At 46.1% G+C, this 27,026-nt stretch overlaps 1 protein-coding gene across 4 annotated transcripts in view; it reads left to right on the top strand.

Annotated features, from left to right (window-relative positions):
• Positions 1-26,047, top strand: part of slc25a16 (solute carrier family 25 member 16) — a 40,706-nt gene extending 14,659 nt beyond the window's left edge. For 3 of the 4 annotated variants that reach the window (XM_055647284.1, XM_055647283.1, XM_055647285.1), the window contains exons 3-10: positions 585-677; positions 1,143-1,276; positions 5,502-5,565; positions 7,221-7,342; positions 14,196-14,262; positions 14,934-15,096; positions 22,653-22,721; positions 24,821-26,047. In XM_055647284.1, coding sequence (XP_055503259.1) covers positions 585-677; positions 1,143-1,276; positions 5,502-5,565; positions 7,221-7,342; positions 14,196-14,262; positions 14,934-15,096; positions 22,653-22,721; positions 24,821-24,977 — 869 coding nt within the window. In that variant the 3' untranslated portion in view covers positions 24,978-26,047. Of the gene's footprint in view, positions 1-584; positions 678-1,142; positions 1,277-5,501; positions 5,566-7,220; positions 7,343-14,195; positions 14,263-14,933; positions 15,097-22,652; positions 22,726-24,820 lie in introns of those variants that run through there. The other variant, XM_055647287.1, reaches the window with a different exon arrangement.
• The last annotated feature ends 979 nt before the right edge of the window (positions 26,048-27,026 follow it).

The raw sequence follows: 27,026 nt of genomic DNA, 5'->3' as shown, positions 1-27,026 counted from the left end.
TTCCGGATTGTGTCTCCGGTCGCTCGGCAGCCTACCATCGATGGAGCTGAAGGCCTCCTTGGACTGATCTTGGGCCCCACCGTGGGGCGTGGACTTGACATCGGAGTCGATCCCTTGCCTGGGTTCGCTCCAACCGCGGCCTGCGGACTTTACATTGAGAGCTCGCAGTCTCGGGAGGTCCAACGTCGCTGAAGGTTCGACCAGCCCTGATGCAGGGTTCGATTGCTGGCGCGGGGGAGCTGACATCCCTGCCGATGCAGGAGCTGATCGCCCCGATGTGGAGGGCCAAAATGCCGCCGGCTACAGGTGTCAAGATCGTCCCGTCAACTGAGGCATCGAGACCCCCGACCGTGGGAGAGCAAAGGGAAGAGATTGAACTTTTTTTTTCGCCTTCCATCACAGTGAGGAATGTGGAGGAGTCACTGTGGTGGATGTTTATGTTAAAATGTGTTATATTTGTGTGTGTTGCTTTTTATTTGTATGACCGACTTGGGAAATTAAATTCCTCGTATGTTGCGAAACATACTTGGCTAATAAAGTATTATTGTGATTGAAGATAAAATCTAAATTTGTTTTTTACAAAGGTGTTGCAGGATGTTGTGCAAAGTCAACTATCGCCCCCTTGGACAGAGTGAAGATTTTACTACAGGCTCACAACCGTCACTACAATCACCTTGGTAATTACTCTCAAAAATCTGCCCCATCTCCTGCACCTATTTGTTTGATTGTAGACCAATGCAATGTAACTTGGAGAACTCGGCCATGTGCTAACTGATGTATGAGTTGAGATTAAAGATACTGAGGTACTTAATTTCCCTTGCACGCTGGTGATCTTTGTGAGACTTATGTTACTCTCTACAAACCTCCAACTCTTGTCCGCCCCCTGTCCTAATTAAAGGTTCAGAGTCCAGGCCAGCCATGTCTGGACCTCTGCACATTGTTCAAGAACGTTCAATTTCTAGACGGACTTGATTAGATTCGGATGCTAAATTTGTAGGTTTGCTTTGCTGCTGAAATTTGAGTCCAGTGGCAGAGCCTAGTTTTCTCACTGTTACTCTGGGGGAAATATTGGAGAATCTGGTTGAAGGGGGTTTAACGATTGGCGACACCCATGAAATTAAAGATTGCGACCTTTCTTACAGGAGTGTTTTCTGCTCTTTGCGCTGTGCCAAAGAAAGAAGGCTTCCTTGGATTGTATAAAGGTAACGGAGCTATGATGGTCAGGATCTTTCCATACGGCGCCATTCAGTTCACTGCATTCGACAGATACAGAAAGGTAAAGTTGGTTGACTCAATAGTAGTGATATTGAGTCAAGTTGTACTCTCCCTATTTCCCCACGTGGAATCATCTTCTGTTCCTCCTCACCCTCCGTAGAGTGAAAGTCATTCAGCATGGAAACGGGTCCATCAGCCCAACTTGCCCATGCTGACCAAGATGCCTCGTCTGCACTAGTCCCTGCGTTTGGCCTTGTCCAAGTGCCTTTTAAGTGTTGTTATAATACCTGCCTCAACTACCTTCTCTGACAGCTCGTTCCATGTCCCCATCACACTCTGTGTGGGGTAAAAATGTTGCACCTCGGGTTCCTATTCAATCTTTCCCCTCTCGCCTTAAACCTTTGTCCCTTGGAGCATCCGGGGAAAACCCATGCAGTCACAGAGAGGATGTCCAAGCTCCGTATAAGCCCTCCACTCCCCAGAATCCACCATTGTCATTATTTCAGTGAGCACAAAGCTGCAACATTTCTCCCTTTCCCAAATTGAAGAGTTGCGGAGATTGCTGGAAGTGCTATTGCCAACACTAATTGCCCATGCGTAGAGTGGATAATTAAAGGTCAACCACATTGTTGTGGTTGGTGCCGAATAAAAGGTGGCAATTTATTTAGTCATTAAGCTAATAACTAATAACAACAAATAACGAAAATTATTTAACTAATAACTTAAAACTATTTCTTTTTCTGATGAACCAGGTGGAATTTTACTGGTTTCAGTGTTACCATTAAGAGTAGCTTTCATTTCAGATTTGTTTAATTACATTAATTTAATTTATTCTGTTGTCATGACATGATTTGAACTTGTACTTCCGGATCAATGGCCCCATTTTTAGGCTGTTAATCACTTGCGCTCTGTCCACCAAGGCCTGCTGGATTTCACAGATGGTAACCATTTTAATTCCCCTGTCCATTCCCATATCTTCCTTTCTATCCTTGGCCTCCTACATTGCCAGGGTGAGGCCACATGAAAACTGGGGGAACAACACCTCTTACCCTGCTTGGGTAGCTTACAACCCAGCGATATATCCCTTAAATTCTCCAATTTCAAGTAATATCCCACACCCACCTCTCTTTCCTGTGCAGTAAGGAACTGCAGATGCTGGTTTAAACCGAAGATAGACACAAAATGTTGGAGTAACTCAGAAGGGGTCAGCAGCATCTCTGAAGAGAAGGAATGGGTCTCTTCTTCAGACTGAAAGTCACGGGAATGGGAAACGAGATGTAGACAATGATGTTGAGTAATATGGAACGAATTAATGAAAGATATGCAAAAAAGTAACATAAATAAATAGGTCATTGTTAACTGTAACTAGGTGAGAATGAAAAGCTGGTGTGACTGGGTGGGGGGGGAGAGGGAGAGAGGGGGGGGGAGAGAGAGAGAGAGGGCGCTCTAACTTCATGTGACCCTTGCATTCGCCCTCTCTCCGCCCCTCTGCCACCCAAGTCATATCAGCTTCAAAGTCGTCTTGTTCATTCTCATTGTATGTGCTCGTTCTCACCTGGGCCACAGCTGACAATGGCCAGTTTCCTTTATCATCATTACTTTTTTGCCTATGATCTCTTGTTTCCCTTTCCCCGGACTCTAGGTCTGATGAAGGTTCTCGAACCGAAACATCAATTCCCTTTCTCCAGAGAGGCTGTCTGACCCACTGAGTTCATCCAGCATTTTGTGCGTATCTTGTGATCAGCTATCGCCATTTTACTATTGGGAAATACTAACTAAGTTTGAAATTCTCCATAGGCCAGGCATCCTGTCACAATGCCAATTCTGGGTCAACATTATTAATAAATTGTGCAATTAATTGAAGCCGTTTGGCTTTTACATATTGCACTGCAACAGTTTGTGAGCATTCTTTTCTATTTCATGCTGAGTTAAATTACAATGTATCATGTGGTGTGTTATTAGTTTGAGTTTATTGTAACGTACTGTGGTACAGTGTGAAAAGCTTTCTTTCGTAGGCGATTCAGTCAAATCAGATAATATCATATGTGAAAAACTTTATAAACCCTTGGTCAGACCTCAGTTAGAGTGCCACGCACGGTTCTGATCACCAAAGTATACGAGGGATGTGATTATGCTGGAGAGGCATTAGGATGGAGCTGATCAGTTATGAGGAGAGACACAAAAAGTTAGGTCTGTTCTCCCTGGAGTGGAGATTAAGAAGGGACATGATTAGTTTAAGATAGACACAAAATTCTGGAGTAACTCTGCGGGACGGATAGCATGTCTGGAGAGAAGGAATGGGTGAAGTTAGTTTAGTTTAGAGATACAACGCAGAAGCAGGCCCTTCGGCCCACTGAGTCCATACCAACCAACAATCCCTGCACATTAACACTACCCGACACGCACTAGGGACAATTTTACATTTACACCAAGCCAATTAACCTACATACCTGTACGTCTTTGGAGTGTGGGAGGAAACTGACGATCTCGGTGAAAACCCACGCAGGTCACGGGGAGAACGTACAAACTCCATACAGACAAGCACCCGTAGTCGGGATCGAACCCGGCTCTCTGGCGCTGTAAGGCAGTAGCTCTACCACTACGTCACCGTGCCGCCCTACCCCTTATAAAATTGAGGGGTATAAATAGAGAAGAGCGCAGCGAACCTTTACCAGTTTCAGAGGCTGATAAAGTTAGAGGATGTAGGATTAGGGTGAGGGAGAAAGGATTCAGGGGGGAGGGGTCTGTGGCGGGGGGGCTCCTTCACCCACTCAATAGTATGTGACTGGAATGCACTGTCTAAAAGAGTGGCTGATGCTAGGTTGCTGACAGCATTTAAGAAGTGCATAAATGAATACTTGAATTACTTGGGCATGCAGGCTATGGACCAAGTGCATGGGTGATGGGTTCATGCGAACGAGTGCCCACTGGTCTACATGGATGAGTGGGCTGAATATCCTGATTCCATGCTGTCTCCAGCGATAGAGTTGCTGTCTTACAGTGCCGGGCACTAGAGTTCAATCCTGACTATGGGTGCTGACTCTACAGAATTTGTACATTCTACCTATGGGTCATCTCCAGATGATCCGGTTTCCTCCCACATCCCAAAGACGTACAGGTTTGTAGGTTAATTGGCTTTTGTAAGATTGCAAATTGTAAGGGGTGATCGCTGGTCGTCATAGGGCCTTTAGACTTGTGCTGTTTCTCAAGTCTAAAGGTTTGCAAAATATCTCTGCTCATTGCTGTGAACCCTTGGAATTCTCTACTGCAGGGTGGCTGTGGAAGCTCAATTTATCACCATTTAATGGTTATAATCATTAGAAAAAATATAATTATTATTTGAATCTTTTACACAAAGGGTGGTAGGTATTTGGAACAAGCTGCCAGAGGAGGTAGTTGAGGCAGGTACTATCGCTATGTTTAAAGGAACATTTGGATGGGATGTTTGGAGGGATACGAGCCAAATACGAGCTGGTGGGAGTAGTGTAGATGGGGCATGTTGCTTGTTGTGGGCAAGTTGGGCCAAAGTGCCTGTGCTGTATGACTCCAATTTAAATTCCCTTTTTTCCTCTGGTCAGTAGTCTTGGTATCCAGGTACTCATCCAGTAATTGGCTTCTATGCTATCACACCTCTGGACAGTACGTTTTTCTGTGAACTGCAGCTTTTTTTGCAGCATCTCATTGTGTTGGACAAGCAATGGTGATTCTACCTGTGCGCTGTGTGGCTCTTTGGTCAGATGATCTCATGGTTCTGTTGATATAATCTCATGACACTTAGAATTTATCAATACACGGGTTCACCACCAATTTTCTGGCAACTGATAGTCGGGCACCTCCTTTAATCCAGACAAAATTACGAGAGCGCATTTGAAATCTCTCTCTCTCTCCTCCCCACCCCCACCCCCACCCCCCAGAAGTCCCCTTGGGCCGGGTGAGGCAGCTGATCTCGACCTCATCAGGACTTGTGCGCTGATCGGCGGGTTGAATTTGCGGCTGGGTGGCCTAGGCCGACATTGCGAGCCGATATCTCGGTACAATTGGACTCTCAGAGGCTGTGACCTCTGTTGGTCCAGCAAAACGGATAATCCAGAAAGGCTCTGGAACCAAGGATGCCGGAAAATCGGTGGTTGATATCTAATTAACATTGTAGATGTAGATAGCCATATAATAGATCTACTTTACCTTTACTGGAAATGCCTTGTGGTGCTGTTGCATTAGTAACACATTAGGATGGAGTTTGCATTTGAAATTGGTAACAAAACAACTCTTTCTTTTGTTTTGTACAGTTTTTGATCAGCAAACTAGGTATTGCTGGGCACATTCACCGATTATTGGCCGGATCCATGGCAGGTATTTATTTCCTTTTGAATTCCAGATACGTTCCCAGGGTATCTTCAGTCGAGAATGGTAGCAAAGTTCCCAAATATCTCATTCCTGATTCTAAAAGTTTTGAAATGAATCGCAAGGATCGGTGTTTGAATATTCTCAGTTGGCAAGAAGGAATAATCATCAAGTTTCCTGAAATCATGTAAATCAGCCACACATCAGTTAACTCATCATATTACTGACACTGGCTCCCCAGATACAGGGTGGAAACGGGTCCTTCGGCCCACAGAATCTGTGATCACCGAGTACGCCAACATTATCCTACACACTAGGGCAGGGGTCAGCATCCTTTACTGCCAAGGGGCCAGGACATATGAGCGGATGGCGGGCCACATCTATCACGTGTACACATGGATCCTGCCCCGGATGGCAGACATCAAATCACGTGTTCACATTGATTCCGCCCCTTCGAGGACGCCACCCGGAGCGCTGAGCTCAAATATCATACTCGCTCCTCCCCGGCCTACTGACAACCCTGATACCGACAGTGAAGCTTGGACACAGAAGGTGCGCGGTTGTGCCAGCGGCTTTGCGCAAGATGTGGTACAGCCAAATCACCTTCCAGGTTCCGGAGGTAGAAAAAAAAAATGCTGGAGAAACTCACTCCAACATTTTATTTTTCTACCATCGATTTTTCCAACATTTGCAGTTCTTTCTTAAACATTCCAGGTACCGGAGATGACGGAATTCTGCGGGCCGGATGATTGAGGAAAAAAAACGCCTGTGGGCCGGATGATTTTAGGTTTCGGGCCGGGGGCCTTAGGTTGCCGACCCCTGCACTAGGGCCAATTTACAATGGTAACCTACAAACCTGCACGTCTTTGGGATGTGGGCGGGACACTGGAGCACCTGGAGGAAACCCGCACGAACACAGGGTGAACGTGCTAGCTGTGCGGACAGCACACAAGGTCCGGATTGAAGCTGGGTCTCTGGTGTTGTGTGGCAACAGCTGCACCACTGTGCTCGTCTAATTCCTTATCCCAGAGAGCTGTGGCGATGTAAAATTGGCCCTAGTGCAGGGGTCGGCAATCTACGGCCCCCGGGCCGAATCCGGCCCACAGGCATGTTTTTCCCCTCAATCTCATCCGCCCCACAGTCGTTTGAACAAAAAGGCAGTCATGGGATATGTGGACAATGTTAAAACAGCATTGAGGCCGTGAACTTACTGAATGGTGGAGTAGCCATTATATTAGTGTAGTTTGGTATAATGGTTTGGTGCAGATGTGGGCCTGTTCCTGTGTTATCCTGTTGTATGTTCTTAAGGCGTTGACAGTTAGTCGTGTGAGAAATTGATTTATGTTATTGGTGGTTAATTTAAAACAAGGGTGATACATTGGTGCAGCTAGTAGCGCTGCTGCCTCTCGGCTTGAGGGGCCCAGGTTGGATCCTGACTACGAGTGCTGTCTGTGTGGAGTTTGCATGCTCACCCTGTGACTGCATGGGCGGCGTGGACTTGGCGGGCCGAAGGGCCTATTTCCATGCTGTGTCTCTAAACTACGATGGCTAGCTTTCATTGTGTATACAAGCTGTTAATGTACTGATGTTGCAATTAACATATCTCAACCTTGCATGTTAGGAGTTTTTCCTGACTGTGGCCAATAAATAGTGTTGTCTTGCAGGGATTACTGCAGTGATATGCACCTATCCGCTGGATATGATCCGAGCACGTCTGGCCTTCCAGGTAAAGGGTGAGCACAGGTACGCTGGAATCATTGATGCTTTCAGAGTTATTTATACACAGGTGCGTACTGAATCTTTCCGTCACACTATGTAGGACTCGAGCTAAGGGCTTGTGATTGTGGTAGTTTTGAGTTTACCAACCGTATATTCAAGAACTCAGTGCACATTTAGTTGTGTACTGTTTATGCGTTACTGGCTTTCAGTTATTTTATAGTTGATGCAACAATGGCGCAGGTTGGAGTTGCTGCCTTACAGTGCCAGAGACCCCGGGTTCGGTCCTGACTAGAGTTTGTATGTTCTCCCTGTGGCCTGCGTGGGTTTTCTTCTGGTCTCCTACCATACTCCAAAGACGTACAGGTTTGTAGGCTAACTGGCTTGGTTAAGATGTAAATTGGTTAAGATGTCCCTAGTGTGTATAGGATAGTGTTCGTGTGCGGAATCGTTGGTTGGCGCAGCCTTGGTGGGCCGAAGGGCCTGTGCAGGTACAGCAGGCAGTGAAGAAAACTAATGGAATGTTGGCCTTCATAACAAGAGGATTTCAGTATAGGAGTAAAGAGGTTCTTCTGCAGTTGTATAGAGCTCTGGTGAGACCACATCTGGAGTATTGTGTACCGTTTTGGTCTCCTAATTTGAGGAAGGATATCCTTGTGATTGAGGCAGTGCAACGTGGGATCACGAGATTGATCCCTGGGATGGCGGGACTGTCATATGAGGAAAGATTGAAAAGACTAGGCTTGTATTCACTGGAGTTTAGAAGGATGAGGGGGATCTTATAGAAACATATAAAATTATAAAAAGGACTGGACATGCTAGATGCAGGTAAAATGTTCCCAATCTGACTCCAAGCTCAAATTCCCTCCTTTATTCTTCATAATTCAATCCTCTCCCTTGCTACCCTCTTTTTAGTGTATGAAAAAAATCTTTTTTAGTCAAAGGGTGCTGAAATATATGGAATTCACTGCCACCGAAGTGTGGGGAGGCCAAGTCAATGGATATTTTTTAAGGCTGAGATTGAGATTCTTAATCAGTATGGATGTGGGGGGACGGCAGGAGAATGGGGTTGAGGGAAAGATAGATCAGCCATGATTGAATGGCGGAGTAGACTTGTTGGGCCAAATGGCCTAATTCTCCTCCTATAGCTGATGAACATGAAAATACCTTTGAATTTTCTTGTTTAAGAAAGAACTGCATATGCTGGAAAAATCGAAGACAAATATGCTGGAGGAACTCAGTGGGTGGGGCAGCATCTATGGAGCGAAGGAATAGGTGGCATTTCGGGTCTAGACCCTTCTTCAGACTGATGTAAGGGTGGGGAGGCCTGGAAGAAGAAAGGAAGAGGTGGAGACAGTGGGCTGTGGGAGAGCTGGGGAGGGAGAAAGCAGGGAGAAAGCAGGGACTACCTGAAATTGGAGAAGTCAATGTTCAAACCGCTGGGGTGTAAACTAATCTTTCTGTCCTGGGCTTACTGCATGGCCAGAGTGAGTCCCACCGCAAATTGGAGGAGCACCTCATATTTCGCTTGGGTAGTTTACACCCCAGTGGTATGAACATTGACTTCTCCAATTTCAGGTATTCCTTGTTTTCTCCCTTCTCCCCCTCCCCTTCCCAGCTCTCCCACAGCCGTCTCCACCTCTTCCTGTCTTCTTCCCGCCCCAACCCACAGCAGTCTGAAGAAGGGTCTCGACTCAACCCTATTCCTTCGCTCCATAGATGCTGTCTCACCCGCTGAGTTTCTCCTGCATTTTGTCTTCCTTTTAATTGTACTCACAAGGACATTTCATGGCCTCTTCAGGCCTTCCTCATTCCCTTTTTCTTGCTCTCTTTATATTCCTTCAGGGCCACGTCTGATATCGGCTTCCTAAATCCTTGTATCTGCTTTCTTTTACTTTTTGACTAAACTTTTAACATTTCATGTCATCCACGGATCCCGAACCTTGGTATCCTTGTCTCTTTCCCTCACTGGAACATGCGATCTTACATTCAGCTCATGATTATAAGGATGAACTTCTGTAGGCAGATCAACAGGGAGCTTGGGAGGAGGTTTCTAAAGGAATTCAAAGGTAGTAATTTGCAAGTTATTATTGGTCAGATTCAGATTCAACTTTATTGTCATTGTGCTATGTACAGTACAGAGACAACAAAATGCAGTTAGCATCTCCCTAGAAGAGCGACATAAATATGAGCAATAAATAAATCTATTTAGGTGCAAACAGTCATAGTATTTTTTTCCTGGTGGGAGGAGTGTCCGGGGGGGGGGGGGGGGTGTTGGCAGTCGCCGAGGTGCAGTGTTGAGTAGTGTAACAGCTGCAGGGAAGAAGCTGTTCCTGGACCTACTGGTCCGGCAACGGAGAGACCTGTAGCGCCTCCCGGATGGTAGGAGGGTAAACAGTCCGTGGTTGGGGTGAGAGCAGTCCTTGGCGATGCTGAGCGCACTTCGCAGACAGCGCTTGCTCTGGACAGACTCGATGGAGGGGAGTGAGGAACCGGTGATGCGTTGGGCAATTTTCACCACCCTATGCAGTGCTTTCCGGTCGGAGACAGAGCAGTTGCCATACCAAACTGTGATACAGTTGGTAAGGATGCTCTCGATGGTGCAGCGGTAGAAGTTCACCAGAATCTGAGGAGGCAGGTGGACCTTCTTTAGTCTCCTCAGGAAGAAGAGACGCTGGTGAGCCTTCTTGACCAGAGTTGAGGTATTGTGGGTCCAAGAGAGGTCATCGGAGATGTCGACCCCCAGGAACCTGAAGCTGGAAACACATTCCACATCCGTCCCGTTAATGTGGATGGGGGTGTGCGTGCCGCCCCTAGACTTCCTGAAGTCTACAATGAGCTCCTTGGTCGTCTTGGAGTTAAAGGCCAGGTTGTTGTCAGCGCAACATGCTGCTAGGAGCTGGACCTCCTCCCTATAGGCCGACTCATCGTTGTTGCTGATGAGGCCAATCGCCGTTGTATCATCTGCATACTTGATGATGGTGTTAGTCCCTGTTTGTCACCTCCCTCAAACAGGTGACCATATACCCGAATCAGAAGCCATGGATGAACAGCGAGGTCAGGCTACTGCTGAAAGCACGGGACACCGCTTTCAGGTCAGGCGATGCTCGAGCCTACAGTTCATCCAGGGCTAACCTGAAGAGGGGCATCAGGAAGGCCAAGCACTGCCATAAGCTCAGGATTGAAGAGCACTTCAACAAAAACTCCGACCCCCGACGCATGTGGCAAGGCATCCAGGCCATCACGGACTACAGACCCTCCAACATCACCCCCACATCCAGCGACGCCTCCTTCCTTGAGGAGCTTAATCACTTCTATGGCCGCTTCGACAGGGACAATCTAGAGACAGCCATCAAGGCTGTGCTACCTGCCGATCACCAACCCCTCACACTCACCCCCTACGACGTGTACGTGGCACTGAGTAGGACTAATGCACGTAAGGCTGCTGGCCCTGACGGCATCCCCGGGCGCCTGCTCAGGGCCTGTGCTGCGCAGCTGACAGACGTCTGGACTGACATCTTCAACCTGTCACTTGCCCAAGCAGTTGTCCCCACTTGCCTTAAAACCACCTCCATCGTGCCAGTACCAAAACACTCAACTGCGGCAAGCCTCAACGACTTCCGCCCAGTTGCACTTACCCCCATCATCACCAAGTGCTTCGAGAGGCTGGTCCTGGCACACCTCAAAAGCTGCCTACCCCCCACACTGGATCCCTATCAGTTTGCCTGCCACAAGAACAGGAGTACGGAGGATGCCATCTCAACGGCACTTCACTCCGCCCTCTCCCACCTCGACAACAGAGACACTTACGTAAGAATGCTGTTCATCGATTACAGCTCAGCATTCAACACCATTATACCATCAAAACTGATCACCAAACTCGGTAACCTGGGCATCGACCCCTCCCTCTGCAACTGGATACTGGACTTTCTAACCAACAGACCCCAGTCTGTGAGGTTAGATAAGCACACCTCTTCAACCCTCACCCTGAACACCGGCGTTCCACAGGGCTGCTGTGTGCTGAGCCCCCTCCTCTACTCCCTCTTCACCTATGACTGCACACCTGTACATGGTACTAACACCATCATCAAGTATGCAGATGATACAACGGTGATTGGCCTCATCAGCAACAACGATGACCTGGCCTTCAGGGAGGAGGTCCAGCACTTAGCAGCATGGTGCGCTGACAACAACCTGGCCCTTAACTCCAAGAAGACCAAGGAGCTCATTGTAGACTTCAGGAAGTCCAGAGGCGGCACGCACACCCCCATCCACATTAACGGGACGGAGGTGGAACGTGTTTCTAGCTTCAGGTTCCTGGGAGTCAACATCTCCGATGACCTCTCTTGGACCCACAATACCTCTACTATGATCAAGAAGGCTCATCAGCGTCTCTTCTTCCTGAGGAGACTGAAGAAGGTCCATCTGTCTCCTCAGATCCTGGTGAACTTCTACCGCTGCACCATCGAGAGCATCCTTACCAACTGCATCACAGTATGGTATGGCAACTGCTCTGTCTCTGACCGGAAGGCATTGCAGAGGGTGGTGAAAATTGCCCAACGCATCACCGGTTCCTCGCTCCCCTCCATTGAGTCTGTCCAAAGCAAGCGCTGTCTGTGGAGGGCGCTCAGCATCGCCAAGGACTGCTCTCACCCCAACCATGGACTGTTTACCCTCCTACCATCCGGGAGGCGCTACAGGTCTCTCTGTTGCCGAACAAGCAGGTCGAGGAACAGCTTCTTTCCGGCGGCTGTCACTCTACTCAACAACGTACCTCGGTGACTGCCAATCCCAACCCCCCCCCCCCCCCCCCGGACACTTATTATTATTTAGTCAAATCGTTTGCTATGTCGCTCTTCCAGGGAGATGCTAAATGCATTTCGTTGTCTCTGTACTGTACACTGACAATGACAATTAAAATTGAATCTGAATCCGAGTCCCATGCACAGGTGTGCAGTCGTAGGTGAAGAGGGAGTAGAGGAGGGGGCTCAGCACACAGCCCTGTGGTGTATGACTAGAACAGTTCTTGGGCAGCATCCAGAATATCTGTGTAAAAGAATTTTATAAGGACAGAATGTTATGCCTAACAACATGCAATAGTTGACAATAACTTGCATCCCTTGCCCTATGAAGCCTTTATAACTGAGGTGCATTTTGCTTCATTCTTCTCTTTATGATCTTTGAGCCTGTGTACATTTTCTTTACAATGCTGAGCTTTTGAACTCGCTGTTCCCCAACTCAATCTATGTCCACAACAGAGTCCACTTGATTGCGGTGGTCAAAAAAGTCACTGCAACCTTAAACCGTACGACGTTTTTAAGCTTTGTTTACAGATACGGCATAAAAACAGGCCGCTTCCTACACACGAGGGGCAATTTAGTTTATCTTAGTTTAGAGATACAGCGTGGAATCAGGCCCTTCGGCCCACCGAGTTCGTACCAACCAGCGATCCCTGCACATTAAAACAATCTTACACACACTAGGGGCCAATTTACACTTATACCAAGCCAATTTACCTACATACCCATATGTCTTTGGAGTGGGAGGAAACTGAAGATCGCAGAGAAAACCCACGGGGGGAACGTATAAACTCCGTATAGATAGCACCCGTAGTCTGGATTGAACCCGGGTTCAGGCTTTGTAAGGCAGCAACTCTACCGCTGCGCATCGTGCCGCCCTGTTCTATGTTCCTGTACTTTCCTCCGGTAGGTGGATGAGAGAAAAGGAAATGGCCAGGGTGACTGTTATCTTGAACTATATTTCCAGCTTTCCTGATACAATGCACCATGAAGATGGTCACAGTGGTCAACACGTCCCCTACTGCCACCTCTGGCAGCTTGTTCCATGCCCCCGCCGCCCTTTGTGTGAAGAAGTTACCCCTTGGATTCCTATGAACATTTTTTTCTTCTTCACCTTAAACCCATGTCCTCTGATCCTTGATTCACCTACTCTGTGCATCTACCCCCTCTATTCCTCAAGATAGGAAGATGTTCAAGATAGAAGGAAGGGACCAGTCTCTGATGGGTTAGGCCGTGTTCGCCACTCTGAAGGTTCAGGTGCTGAAGAGCGGAGGTGGCCATACCAGGCTGTTCATATCGCGTCGGGATACTTTCCATCGTATCACTGTACCAAGAGCATTCGCACAAAATACAGAATGTCGGAGTGAAAGTTTAAAGGAGATTTGTGATGCAGCTTTCTTTTCACACATAGAATAGTAGTTGCCTGCAATGCACTGACTGGGAAGGTGGTAGAAGCAAGTATGATAGCCATCTTTGAGACGGACATAAGTACAGGCAGAATATGGGGGGGATATGGACCATGTGCAGGCCGATGGGATTAATTTAGATTGGCATTATAGTCGGTGGTTCAATGGTGGTGTTCCTGTACTGTCCTCTACTCTGTTTTCATGTATTGTTAGATTCATTGTACACACGTATGTTTGTTTCCGTAATTGACATTTTGACTTTTTAATCCCCACTCTATTTTACTCGAGAACTCTTAAATTATTCACTGATGCCTGTGATAGACACAAGTGCTGGAATAACTCGGCATGTCAGGCAGCATCTCTGAGGGGAAAAGGCATAGATGACGTTTCGGGTCGGAATCCTTTTTCAGACGGACCCGAAAAGTCACCTATTCCTTTTCTCCAGAGAGGCTGTTTGATCTGCTGAGTTACTTCAGCATTTTATGTCTATCTTTGTTATAAACCAATATCTGCAGTTCCTTCTTAAATATTTTCCCTGTGATACATCACCTCCACTTGTCAGACTATGGACTCTGCTCACTTGCCTTATGTTGTCAGCTTTCAAGGAAGTCAATACCTTTATAGATGGTCCTGAGACTTAAATCTGTTATTAACATGTGGCAACTTAGTTTCACTGTAATATTATTCAAATCTTGGTGTTTTTGTCTTGTTTTGTAAGGAAGGAGGATATCGAGGATTTTACAGAGGCTTGACTCCTACTATCATTGGCATGGCTCCTTATGCAGGTAATCTAAAAGAACATTTTATCTCATTTGGCTTATTCTTGGTTGGCTGGTGTAAAATTTATAATAATGTTTGGCAGGGTAATGTAAAAAACAGGGTTATGATGAATTTAGTAAGCACTCTCCCAATTTTGCCATTTTAACTTCTAGTTTAGACTTTACCGTAGAGATACAGCGTCAAAACAGGCCCTTCGGCCCACCGAGTCCAGGCCAGCCAGCGATCATTCCATACACTAGCACTATCCTACACACCAGGGACAATTTACATTTACAATGTTACAGAAGCTAAATAACCTACATACCTGTAGGTCTTTGGAGTGTGTGAGGAAACCGGAGCACTCGGAGAAAATCCACGCAGTCACAGGGAGAACATATAAACTCCATACAGGCAGCACCCTTAGTCAGGTTCTATCCCGGGTCTCCAGAGCTGTAAGGCAGCAACTCTACCGCTGTGCCGCCCTTGAAGTGTTATTCGGTAAGATGTCATGCATCTTTGCAGCTTGAAGAGTAATGCATGTTGACCCTCCATGTTGACTGATTTTACATCCTACTCTTCAGTATTTTTTTGGTTTAATCAGAAGAGCCCATTTACAATTGCAGCATCTTGTGTTGTTTAGGATAGGCAGCAATTTAAAAAAAATCAATTTATTTTGCATTATTGATATTACTATCAGGTATTTCCTTCTTCACGTTCGGCACCTTGAAGAGCATTGGACTCAGCCATGCCCCTGGTGTGCTGGGAAGGCCTTCTTCTGACAATCCCAATGTCATGGTATTAAAAGCCCACGTGAATCTGATGTGTGGTGGAATAGCAGGAGCGTTTGCCCAAACAATATCGTAAGTTTTCATCTTCACCTTTGTGGGCATGGGGGGGGTGGGGGGGGAGAAAAAGTATCTGTGCCATGAATGATTGGGCCATGAGAGGCATAGATTAGATGCTCAGTCTCTTGCGCAGAGTAGGGGAATTGAAGACCAGAGAACATGGGTTCAAGGTGAAGAGGAAAAGGTTTAATAGGAATCTAAGGGGTAACTTTTTCACACAAAGGATTGTGGGTGTATGGAACAAGATGCAAGAGGAGGTAGTTGAGGCTGGGACCATCCCAACGTTTAAGAAACAGACAGGTACATGGATAGGACAGGTTTGGAGGGATATGGACCAAGCGCATGCAGGTGGGATTATGTGACACAGTGTAGCTGGGACATGTTTGCCGGTGTGGGCAATTTGGGTCGAAGGGCTTGGTTCCACGCTGTATCTCTCTATGACTCTATGAATACTTAGCTTCTCTGAAGTATAAATACGAGACTTATTTAAAAGCTATAATTCACGAAAAGTCCAAACATTTCTTCATTGAGAGATGTTTACAAGATACAATTCAGTTGGAAATACTTGCCCATGTTCATAAGCAGAAGTTGAAATAGTTAATGTGTAATAAAAAGGTATTGCAGATGCTGGTTTAGACCAAAGGTAGACACAATGCTGAACTTTCTGTTTTATCCCCGCATTCTCCATACTACATTCCGTCTGAAGAAGGGTCCAGACCCAAAATGTTACCCATCCATGTTGTTCAGGGATGCTGCCTGATCTGCTGAGTTACTCCAGCATTTTGCGTCTTTCCTTGGTGAACCAGCATCTGCAGTTCCTTGTTTCTACAAACATCCGCGATTGATTAAGTTGCACAGAGTTCTGAGAAGTACAGACGGTAACCAGCGACAGAGATCAAGGTGGAAAGATTGGTGGGAAGTTGAATAAAATAATTACACGCACAGTTTGAAGAAGGGTCTCTACCCGAAATGTCACCCATTCCTTCTCGCCAGAGCTGCTGCCTGTCCTGCTGAGTTACTCCAGCGTTTTGTGTTTATCTTCAGTGTAAAGCAGCATCTGCAGTTCATTCCTGCACACACACAGTGGAGTTTGGATTCCCCTGTCTGAAAGCATAATTTCATCACCTTCACTGGATGACCATTGCAGGAAATGTAACCTTCCGGGGCAGCAGTTGAAGACTGGGAATAACTCCGGGAAGATCCAATAGAAATATATCAAATTATATAGGGTAGACAGTCAGAACCTTTTCCCCAGCATGGATATGTCAAAGACAAGCGGGCGGGCATAGCTTCAAGACGAGAAGGGTAAAATGTAAAGCCTGCAATGCACTGCCAAGGGTGGTGGTGGAGGCAGATACGATACTGGCATCTAAAATGCTTTCAGATAAGATAAGCACATGGATATGCAGGGGATGGTGGCATGTAGATCACATGCAGACAAATGAGCTTAGTTTATCTTGAGATGTTCTGTGGGCCGAAAGGCTTGTCGCTGTGCTGTTGCACGTAAATAGTTCCATCGACCAAATTGTAACCAGCTCGGCTGATAAGATTGAATGGGGGTTCTGCAGGTGGGATTGAACCAGGTTCTGCTGATAGAGGTCCTGTTGGTCAAAGTTGAACAGGATCACCTGATCAATAGCACCCTTTGGTAATGTTGATAGAGGTTCTGTTACTGATTATTTCTGGTTCGCAGAGTCCAATTTTAACCCATTTTGATGATCAAAATTACTGTAGGTTCAAGTAACCAGACTATTCGAGCACATGTTTTGGATTTGGCCTCATGATAGGGACAGACATCATGGACTATAGGATCTGTGCCTGCGCTATACTGTTCTACGTCGATCAAATTTCAAGATATTTCCTCAAATTTATAGACACTTCTGAATAGATCGTAGTAGTTTCCACAATAAAAATTGCACGGTTGGGGAGGGCAAGCCGGTGGATATTTTTACGGCGGAGATTGACAGATTCTGGATTAGTAAAGGTATCGGGGGTTATGAGAAGAAGGCAGGAGAAAAAGGGGTAAAGAGGGAAAGATAGATCAGCCATGATTGAATGGTGGACTAGGCTTGATGGGCCGAATGGGCTAATTCTTCCCAAAGAACTTATGAACTGAATGCTTCTCCAGATTTCAATGAAACTGGATCTTGTCATCAAATTGGATCTCGTGACTGGATTATAGTAGCTTCATGCAATTGATTTTGAGGCATCTCTGATCGTCAACATACAAGAGGATTTGGTGACAAAATAGAACCCCCTGCTGTGAATAGATTGTAATAAGTTCAGCAATTACATGAAGAGTTGTAGCTGATCGAACACCAGGAACTGCAGGGATGCTGCTTTACACAAAGACACACACTGCTGGAATAACCCAGCGGGTCAGGCTGAATGTGGCCAGGTGGCTTTTCGGGTCCGGACCCTTCTTCAGATTTTAATAGATTAGATTAAATTAAATTATACAGATGTTATAATTTTCTGTTGATCGTGCATCAATGATTGAATTGCTATGTTATTGGAGCAGAATTGGCAACTTAGGCCCATCAAGTCTACTCCGCCATGCATTCATGGCTGATCTATCTTTCCCTCTCAACCCCATTCTCCTGCATTCTCCCCATAACTCCTGACACCTGTACTAATCAAGAACCTGTCAATCTCTGCCTTAAAAATACCCATTGACAGCTTCCACAGCCTTCTGTAGCAATGAATTCCTCAGATTCACCACTCTCTGAAATTCCTCCTCATCTCCTTTCTAAAGGTACGTCCTTTAATTCTGAGGCTATGGCCTCTGGTCCTAGGCTCTCCCACTAGTTGAAACATCCTCTCCACATCCACTCTATCCAGGCCAATCACTATTGGGTAGGTTTCTATTAGGGCCTCCCCCTCATCCTTCTAAACTCCAGCGAGTACAGGTCCCATGTTGTCAAACGCCCATCATGCATTAACCCAATCATTCCTGGGATCGTTCTCGTCAACTGCCTCTGGACCCTCTCCAGAGCCAGCACATCCTTCCTCGGATACAGAGCCCAAAACCGCTCACAGTAGATCGGCTTGTGAGATGTCTTGCTGCGGACAGAGTAAGATTATAACAAACCAAAGTCTTCTGATCAGTTTATAACAGACTTTGCAGGTTAAAATGTGACCGGTTCCCCCGATCATAGAGTTTCTGCTGATCTAGAAGGCAACAGGTTCCCGGGATCAAATCACACTGCCACCTTGTGGACATATTTCTTCATGAACATTGCTTTAGTTTTCAAATCGTAATCAGTTCAGCTGGTCATGGTCACTTTGTCCTCCTTTGTCCCTGGGCACTTGGGTTGCTGTGTCAATGTGGTCTCCACTGTACACCTGTAGAAGTTCGAGAGAGTATTTGTCGACATATCGAATCTCCTCAAAACTTGCAAGGAAATAGAGGCGTTGATGGCCTTTCTTTCTGGTTGCATCAATGTACTGGGTCCCAGACAGATCGTCACAGATATGCACGCCCAGGATCTTGAAGATTTTGACCAAGCCATTTATTCAGAATCACAGGTTTAAACCTGACCATGGCAACTGAGGAGTTAGTCTCGACCCGAAACGTCACCTATTCCTTCGCTCCATAGATGCTGCCTCACCCGCTGAGTTTCTCTGGCATTTTTGTCTACCTATGGTAACTGAGGAAGTCGTATTCAACTACAGATCGTTCTGCATGCTTTCATAAACCGTAATTAGATATAATACCATTGCTGTATTGGGGAACACAGTGTGCAGACCAAATTGCTTGTAATGTGAGACACCACAGGTGGCCATAGAAATCGGCAAGCAATCACCTCAAATCACATTTGTGCCACCTTACTCTACTAAACACTACAACATACAGCCTTTAGTATTTTTAGCTTGCAGTAGAGTAACCAAAATAAACATTGTTTTTGATTAAAAAGACTTCTAATATTGAAAATTGCTCATGCAAAAAAACATTACTATTCCAAGTCTGAAACCATACCTGATGAAGCCGAATTTTAGTTAAAAATATAAGAAGATATTAAATTGGCTTCTGGGCTAGCTTACAGCTTATATTTAGTCTCAAATTAGGCTTGCCTCAGGTTGTGGGTGTGTGTGAGATAATAAATCCTATAACATTGTCTCCCAAGTGACAGGCAGAGGAGCAGCTAGAGAGATAGCTGGTCAAATCTTTGAAGTGAGATGCCATAAACCAAATGACCAATGTTTATGGGGAGGAGGCAATAAAGGAAGAGAGAAATAGCCAGTCACATCTTTGTAAACAGATGACCTATGTTTATGAGGGACCAAATGACAGAGGAAGCAGCGAAGAGAGCTAGGGTGGTCTATTTGGAGATAAGGCAAATGGTCAATGTTGTTAGTATATCTTGTACCATGTAAACAAAAGGCCTTTGAAGTGATGCAATCTGTGGAAACCTTTTCCTGTACCTCTGACATGATTAATGTCTGTGGAAGGTGTTAAGGGAACAAAAAAACCCTATTTAAGGCAATGTAATTCTGTTGTTCAGAGAAGGTGGCTGAGGACAGTCAAGTGTCTGTGTTGGTCACTTGACTGGAATTCTCCCTCCCTTCCATCGGCCGATGTTAAGTAAAGTTTTGAACTGGTCTACCAAACAGTTTGTGTGGTGTCTGTTTATTAAGAAGTGAACCTGGTTTAGTAGTTATTATAAAAGTAACTTTTTCATACCAACCTACCAACAACTAGAGAGCAATCCTGAGCTACTCTCGACCTCATAGGAGACCCTCGGACTATCTTTGATCGGACTTTATCTTGCACTAAACATTATTCACGTTTTTCCCTTGATCAAGTATCCGTGCACTGTAGATGTCTCGATTGTAATCGTGTATTATCCTTCCCCTGACCGGTTAGCACACAACAAAAGCTTTTCATTGTACCTTAGTACATGTGACAATCGGCTAACTAAACTCTCTAAGCCCCTAAGCTTCTTGCCCCATTAACACAATGGTTTTTAGAACACCATTTTCTATAACACAAGGTTTCAAGGTAATAGCAGAGCTACCTGCAATTCAATAAACCTGAAATAAAGTAAAAGGGAGAGAGAGAGGTATCAATTTCCAAGCTCTCCCTTGCTCCCTGCTAACCATTCCCTTCATACCTATATTGTTTTTTTTTTTCTATAAATGCGATCTGACCTGCGGAGTGATTTCATGATTTTCTGAGGGATTTTCCCACGATCTCTAAGCTTTTTGATTTTTGTTTTAAGCCAATAGTTTGCTTGTAAGAGGTTCTCCGGGTTTTAATAATAGTTTAAATTGCACACACAGAAATGTTCTTATCTACATTTTTAGGTATTTTCCCCCCAACATGTTCAGCAGGTTTTGTTCGATATGATTACCTGATCGTCAGAATACGTTGCCTAGGCACAAAGTGCTGGAGTAACTCAGTGGGTCAGGCAGCTTCTCTGGAGAAAAAAGATGGGTGACGTTTCTTGTCTGGTTGGGTGGGGGGAGGGGAGTGGGGTGAAAAGCTGGAGGCGAAAAAAGACTAGGACCAGTCCGAGCCAGCCACAAATGACCTTGGACAGGGCGGTGCCCTGGTGCGCCCATTGTTGGTAGGGAAGGTCAAAAATGATAGGAGCAGAATTAGGCCCATTTGGCCCATCAAGTCTAATCCACCATTCAATCATGGCTGATCTATCTCTCCCTCCTAACCCCATGCTCCCGCCTTCTCCACCCATAACCACTGACACCCCTGGAAGGTGTGATCTCAAGGGGGATACAATGTAGAGAGCTGTGAAACTGGTTAAATGACTAGAGGGGTGGAATGAAAGAGGGAGTTGAGGGGAAGGGTAGTATAGGTGAGATAGGCTCACTTAAATGAGAGATTTAAAAGTTAATTCTGCTCGGTTGTAAGCCACCCAAGTAGAAATATGAGTTGCTGTCCTCCCAATTTGCATATGGCGTCCCTCTGGCCATGGAGAAACCAGGCCCAGGACAGTATGGGAAGGGGGAATTGAAATGGTTGGCAAGCGGAAGATCCCGTCGGCCTCGGCGGGGCCGTGTGTAAGTGTTCAGCGAAACCTTCATCAGAATACATTAATCAGCTAATCTTTCAGTCACTCTCAAATAAAAGATTGCGTTGACTGGGCACTACTGTAAAAGCCAAAGTATGAATGGATTTTTGAATGGATAAATAATGGAATTGGGTCTGGTACGTGTGGATGGATATCACAACATCAGCAGGCGTTTTTTTTTTTGTTTATTTTCCTCCACCATCTCCCACCCCCCTCTCGCTCCCCTTCCCAATCTCCGTCCTGCAAAGGAAAGATTTAGGAGACGTGAGGGGAAACTTTATCCACATCCCCGCCGCCGCAGAGATGATGGCGGGTATGTGGAATAAGCTGCCAGAGGAAAGCGGGTACAATTTCAATCTTTGTTAGACATTTAAACAAGTACATGAATAGGAAATATTTGGAGGGAGATGGAGGCAAATGAAGGTGAAGGTGGTTGTCAAAAATTGCAGCAGGATCTAGAATAAGTTGTGTAAGTGGACTGCGGAAAGGTGGTACAGAGAAATGTGAGGGGTTTCATTTTGGGAAGTCTAACATAGGCAGGGCCTATACAGTGAATGGTGGGGCTCTGGGAAGTGTTGTAGAGCAGAGGGATCTACGAGTACAGGTCCATGATTCCTTAAAAGTGGCATCTCACGTTGATAGGGTGGTCAAAAATAATTTCTATACATTGGCCTTCATCAGTCAGTGTTGAGTATAGAAGTTGGGAGGTCATGTTGCAGTTGTATTAGACGTTGGTGAGGCCGTATTTAGCGTATTGTGTTCAGTTTTGGGCACCATGTTATGGGAAATATGTTGTTAACCTGGAAAGGGTATAGAAAGGATTTACAAGGATGTTGCCAGGACTCGAGGGTCTGAGCTGTAGGGAGAGGTTGGGCAGACTAGGAGTCTCTTTCTTCCTTGGAGCGCAGGAAGATGAGGGGTGATCTTATTGAGGTGTTGAAAATCACGAGGTAAACGCACAGCGGGAAAATCGGGTAAACGCACAGTCTCTTGCTCGGAGCAGGGGAATCAAGAACTAGAGGACATGGGTTTAAGGTGAGGGGGGGGAAAGATTTAATAGGAACCAGAAGGGTAATTTTTTTACACAAAAGGGTGGTGGGTGCATGGATTGAGCTGCCGGAGGAAGTAGTTGAGGCAGATACTATCGCAACATTTAAGAAATAATTAGACGGGTACATGGATAGGACAGGCTTCGAGGGATACGGGCCTAATGCAGGCAGGTGGAACTAATGTAGATGGGACATGTTGGTCCACATGGGCAAGTTGGGCCGAAGGGCCTGCGTCAAACCTGGGGACTACCTCAGACACTTCAGTATTGATCGGCAGGTACAAGGAGGGTTGAAGGGCCTTTTTCGGTGCTGTTCGTTACTATGACACGCGGACTTTCCAAGACGAGTGTTCCTTTTTAAAATCAGATGCATGAACCGAGATTTGACCTTGATACTGATTCAGCTTGTTTTCCTGAAGGTTGATGCAGAACAAAAAATGCAATAATGATGGTTGATTTAACAAATTATTAACAAACTGTGTGGTTTGTAGGTACCCACTAGACGTGGCTCGACGGCGAATGCAATTGGGTTCCGCTTTGGCTGAGGCTGACAAATATGTGTAAGTACCAGTATTTCTGGCAACAATGCCAAAATGAAACATCTCTGTTTCTATCTGTGCTCCACAGTAAAGCACTCTTCACAAATCTCAGGTACATCTAAATCATTGACCGAAATATGACGAGTGGGCAGTTTTGATGTCCATGAGCAAAAAATTGATATCACATGTGTAGGAAGGAACTGCAGATCCTGGTTTAAAGTGAAGATGGACACAAAATGCTGGAACACCTCAGCGGGACAGGCAGCATCTCTGGAGAGGAATGGGACACTTCTTCAGAACGTCTCGACCCAAAATGTCACCCATTCCTTTTCTCCAGAGATGCTGCCTGTCCCGCTGAGTTACTCCAGCATTTTGTGTCTATCTAAAATGGATATCACAACTAAGTCCCAAAAACAATTGCTCACAGGGAGAACGCGCAAACTCCAAGCGTACAACTCACGCGGTCAGGATCGATCCTGGGTCTCTGGCATTGTGAGGCAGCGGCTCCTCCTGCTGCATCACTGATCACATGTCATCCTTTGACCTTGTTGCTGGCCGCTACATCTGTGGTGCAGTAGTTCTGTATGCCAAACCTGCCCATTTTGGCTTGGCTGACACTGCAGGTCATTGTGTGCTAGCTATCAGCTGCAAGGTAATAATTGCATGCCAGAGTGCTGTTTTGGATGAGAGCAGAGCCTCTGGTATTACTTTGCCAAGTCCACAGTCAGTGGACCCCAGTTTTGTGATCCCCTGATAGTTGGATATCTAACAGTAGGGACTATTCCAACTTCAGTGACCTTATGTTCATGCTGCAACCCTAGAAACCCCCAAGGGCAGCACGGTAGCACAGCGGTAGAGTTGCTGCCTTACAGCGAATGCAGCGCTGGAGACCCGGGTTCAATCCTGACTACGGGTGCTGTCTGTACGGAGCTTGTACATTCTCTCCGTGAACTGCGTGGGTTTTCTTCGAGATTTTCGGTTTCCTCCCACACTCCTGATGTCCAAAGACTTACAGGTATGTAGGTTAATTGGTTTGGTAAATGTAAAAATTGTCCGTAGAGGGAATAGGATAGTGTTAATGTGCGGTGATAGCTGGTTGTCGCGGACCTGGTGGGCCAATAGGGCCTGTTTCCGCCCTGTTTCTCTAAACTAAACTAAAAAAATCCCACAGAATGATTGGGTGGCCCGGTGGAACAGTGGTAGAGTTGCTGCCTTTCAGCTGCAGAGATCCGGGTCCAATCCTGACTACGGGTGCTGACTGTATGGAGTTTGTACATTCTCCCTGTGGCTTGCGTGGGTTTTTCCAGTTTCCTCCCATTTCATTTTCCTACACATCCCTCCACTACCATCTCTACAGTTTGAATTCTCCCTTTCCAAGTTCTGGCAATTGATCTTTAAACCTGAAACATTAACTGGTTCTCTTTCCACAGATGTTGCCTGACATTCTGCATGTCGACAACATTTCTAGCATCTGCAGTCCTTGATTTCTATAACCATCAGTTTAGTGTAGAGTTACAACGCAGAAACAGGCCATTTGGCACGCCGACCAGCGATCTCTGTACACTAACACTATCCTGCACACTAGGGACAATTTACAATTTTACCAAAGTCAATTAACCCATATACCTGTACATCTTTGGAGTGTGGGAAGAAACCAGAGCACCCGGGGAAAACTCGTACAGGTCATGGGGAGAACGTACAAACTCCATACAGGCAGCACCCGTAGTCAGGATCGAACCTGGATCTCTGGCGCTGTAAGGCAGCAATTCCACTTCTGCATCGCTGTGCTGCCCCTGATGGTCATCAAACATAGAACGGTACAGCACAGGATCGGGCCCTTTGGGATAAGTTTGTTCTGAACTTGAAGCCAAGTTAAACTGATCTCATCTGCCTGTACCTGATCCCTAACCCTCGATCCCATGCACTTCTATGCATCCATCTAAAAGCTTCTTAAACACCACTACGGTATCTGCCTCGACCACTACCACCCCTGGCAATGCGTTCCAAGCCCCCACCCTCTTTTAATCAATGATGTTGTCATTATTCAGTTAATTCGGAAGGAAAATAATGATGTGTAAATGATGATGATGGTTTCTTGTTCTATCTTTCTCCTTCATCAGGACAATGTCCAAGACTCTGAGATATGTCTACGATCAACATGGCTTACGGAGGGGCCTGTACCGAGGCCTCACTCTCAATTACATCCGCTGTATCCCCTCGCAGGCTGTGGCCTTTACCACCTACGAACTGATGAGGCAGGCTCTTCACCTCAACTGAGGGACCATCGAGTTCATCGTCACAACCACCAAGTATCAATCATGAGAAGATTTGCCTCTGCTGACTGTTCCGCCCGTCTTTGGAGACGATTATTTATTTAATGAAGTGACTGTAATTCAGGTTTGAAGATCGGCATCAGTGTGCTTCGGTCAAGATTTTGCTTTTTCCTTCAGAATTACGCCACAGTTTCATTAATGTCATTTCAAAAGAGCTGAAGGGCCTCGGTAGAACCATCATTACACGGGTGGCCCCTTTGACCGTGCTGCCGGGTCTCAGTGCCGCACTGGAGTGCCGGCCAAGGAATTTAGCTTCCGTTCTCTCCCGGTAAGCCACACTTCAAAATCTATTAACTCGGGCAAGAGCGCTGCCAGCTGGACTGTACCTGCTGAACCACATGCGAGTCTGGCCCTGTGCATAGACACGATGGCGTCCGTTAACTGAGATACAAATGCCACATCCACCCTCCACAAGCTTTCAGCTGTGAGGAAACCATTCAAACCCAACAAGGGAAAGATCCTTTGTATCTACTGTTCAGAGCATTTCACTGCATCTAGAGATGTGCACCTTCCATAAGCTTCCAGCTCTGAGGAAACCATCCTTCAGCCCAACTTAATGAGAAGACCCTTTGTATCTCCCGTTCATAACATTTCACTGCACCTACACCTTCCATAAGCTTCCCGTTCATAGCATTTCACTGCATCTACAGAAGTATTGACTTGGAAATAACTTGTCGAGAAATTGACTTGAAGCTCAACTTAACTCAAACTTCTCTACATAAAATGAAGCATTGCTGAAGTGGTCGCTGGTTTAGGACATGCCCGTTTCCTCCACTGCCAACAGGGATCGGAGTTATTTGGGGAAACGCAGAAGATCTGGGACCAGCTCAACCAGCAGGGTTTGGAAATGAGAGCTGGCAGTCCACGGGTCTGCAGAGTCTCGTCAACGCCTGGCTACGACTGGCACAAAGTCCATCACTAAACGCCGCACATGTTCAAGACCATCAAAACCATCACATTTCTCGGTATTTATTTCTTGTAATCTTCAACTGCAGTAAATCCTTGTGAACATTTGTTGCTGCTGATGTTTTATTGTATTCTGCTTCATTGGAGGCAGGAGATCATACAATCATATAAATGAGTCACATTAATGTCATATATCTAGTGATGCTGTCATGTTTCAGGGCAGCAATGGCAAGGCCATCTAGGAGCAGAATTAGGCCATTCAGCTCATCAGGTCTACTCCGCCATTCAATCATGGCTAATCTATCCCTCTCAACCCCATGCTCCTACTTTCTCCCCATAACCCCTGACATCTGTACTAATCAAAAATCTGTCCATCTCCGCCTTAAAAATATCCATTGATATTAAAACAATTCCTCCTTGTCTCCTTTCTAGAGTTACGTACGCCCTTTAATTCTGTGATTAAGCTTCTGTTCCGAGACTCCCACAAGTAGAAACATTGTCTCCACATGCACTCTATCCAGGCCATCGTTGAGTTGGTCATGGAACATAGAAGGGTACAGCTCAGGACTCGACCCTTTGGGGCATGTTTGTGCAGAACATGATGCCATGTTAAACTGATCTTATCTGCCTGTACTGGTTCCCTACCCCTCGATTTCCTGCACCTGTATGCATCTATCTAGAAGCCACTATCATATCTACACCACTACCACCCCTTGTCTGTGTGGGGGGGGGGGGGGGGGGGAGTAAATAAACTTGCCCCGCACATCTCCTTGAAAACTTTCCCCCTCCCACCTTATGCCCTCACGTGGGAATATGGTTCTGACTACCCTATTTATGCCCCTCATAATTTTGTATATTTCTATCGAGTCTCCTCGATCAACTTCTGATGATCCAGACCAAATAATCCATGTCTATCCAACCACTCCCTGTAACTGAAACACTCTAATCCAGGCAGTGTTCTGGTAAACTTCCTCTGCACCCTCTCCAAAGCCACCACACTCTGATATTGTAATGGGGTGACGAGAACAGCACACAATCTTCTAAATGCAGCCCAACCAAAGTCCTATAGAGCTTTAGGGTGGCACAG

This window comes from Leucoraja erinacea, chromosome 15 (assembly GCF_028641065.1).
Source record: "Leucoraja erinacea ecotype New England chromosome 15, Leri_hhj_1, whole genome shotgun sequence".
NCBI lineage: Eukaryota > Metazoa > Chordata > Chondrichthyes > Rajiformes > Rajidae > Leucoraja > Leucoraja erinaceus.
This window is presented reverse-complemented; position numbering and strand designations above follow the sequence as displayed.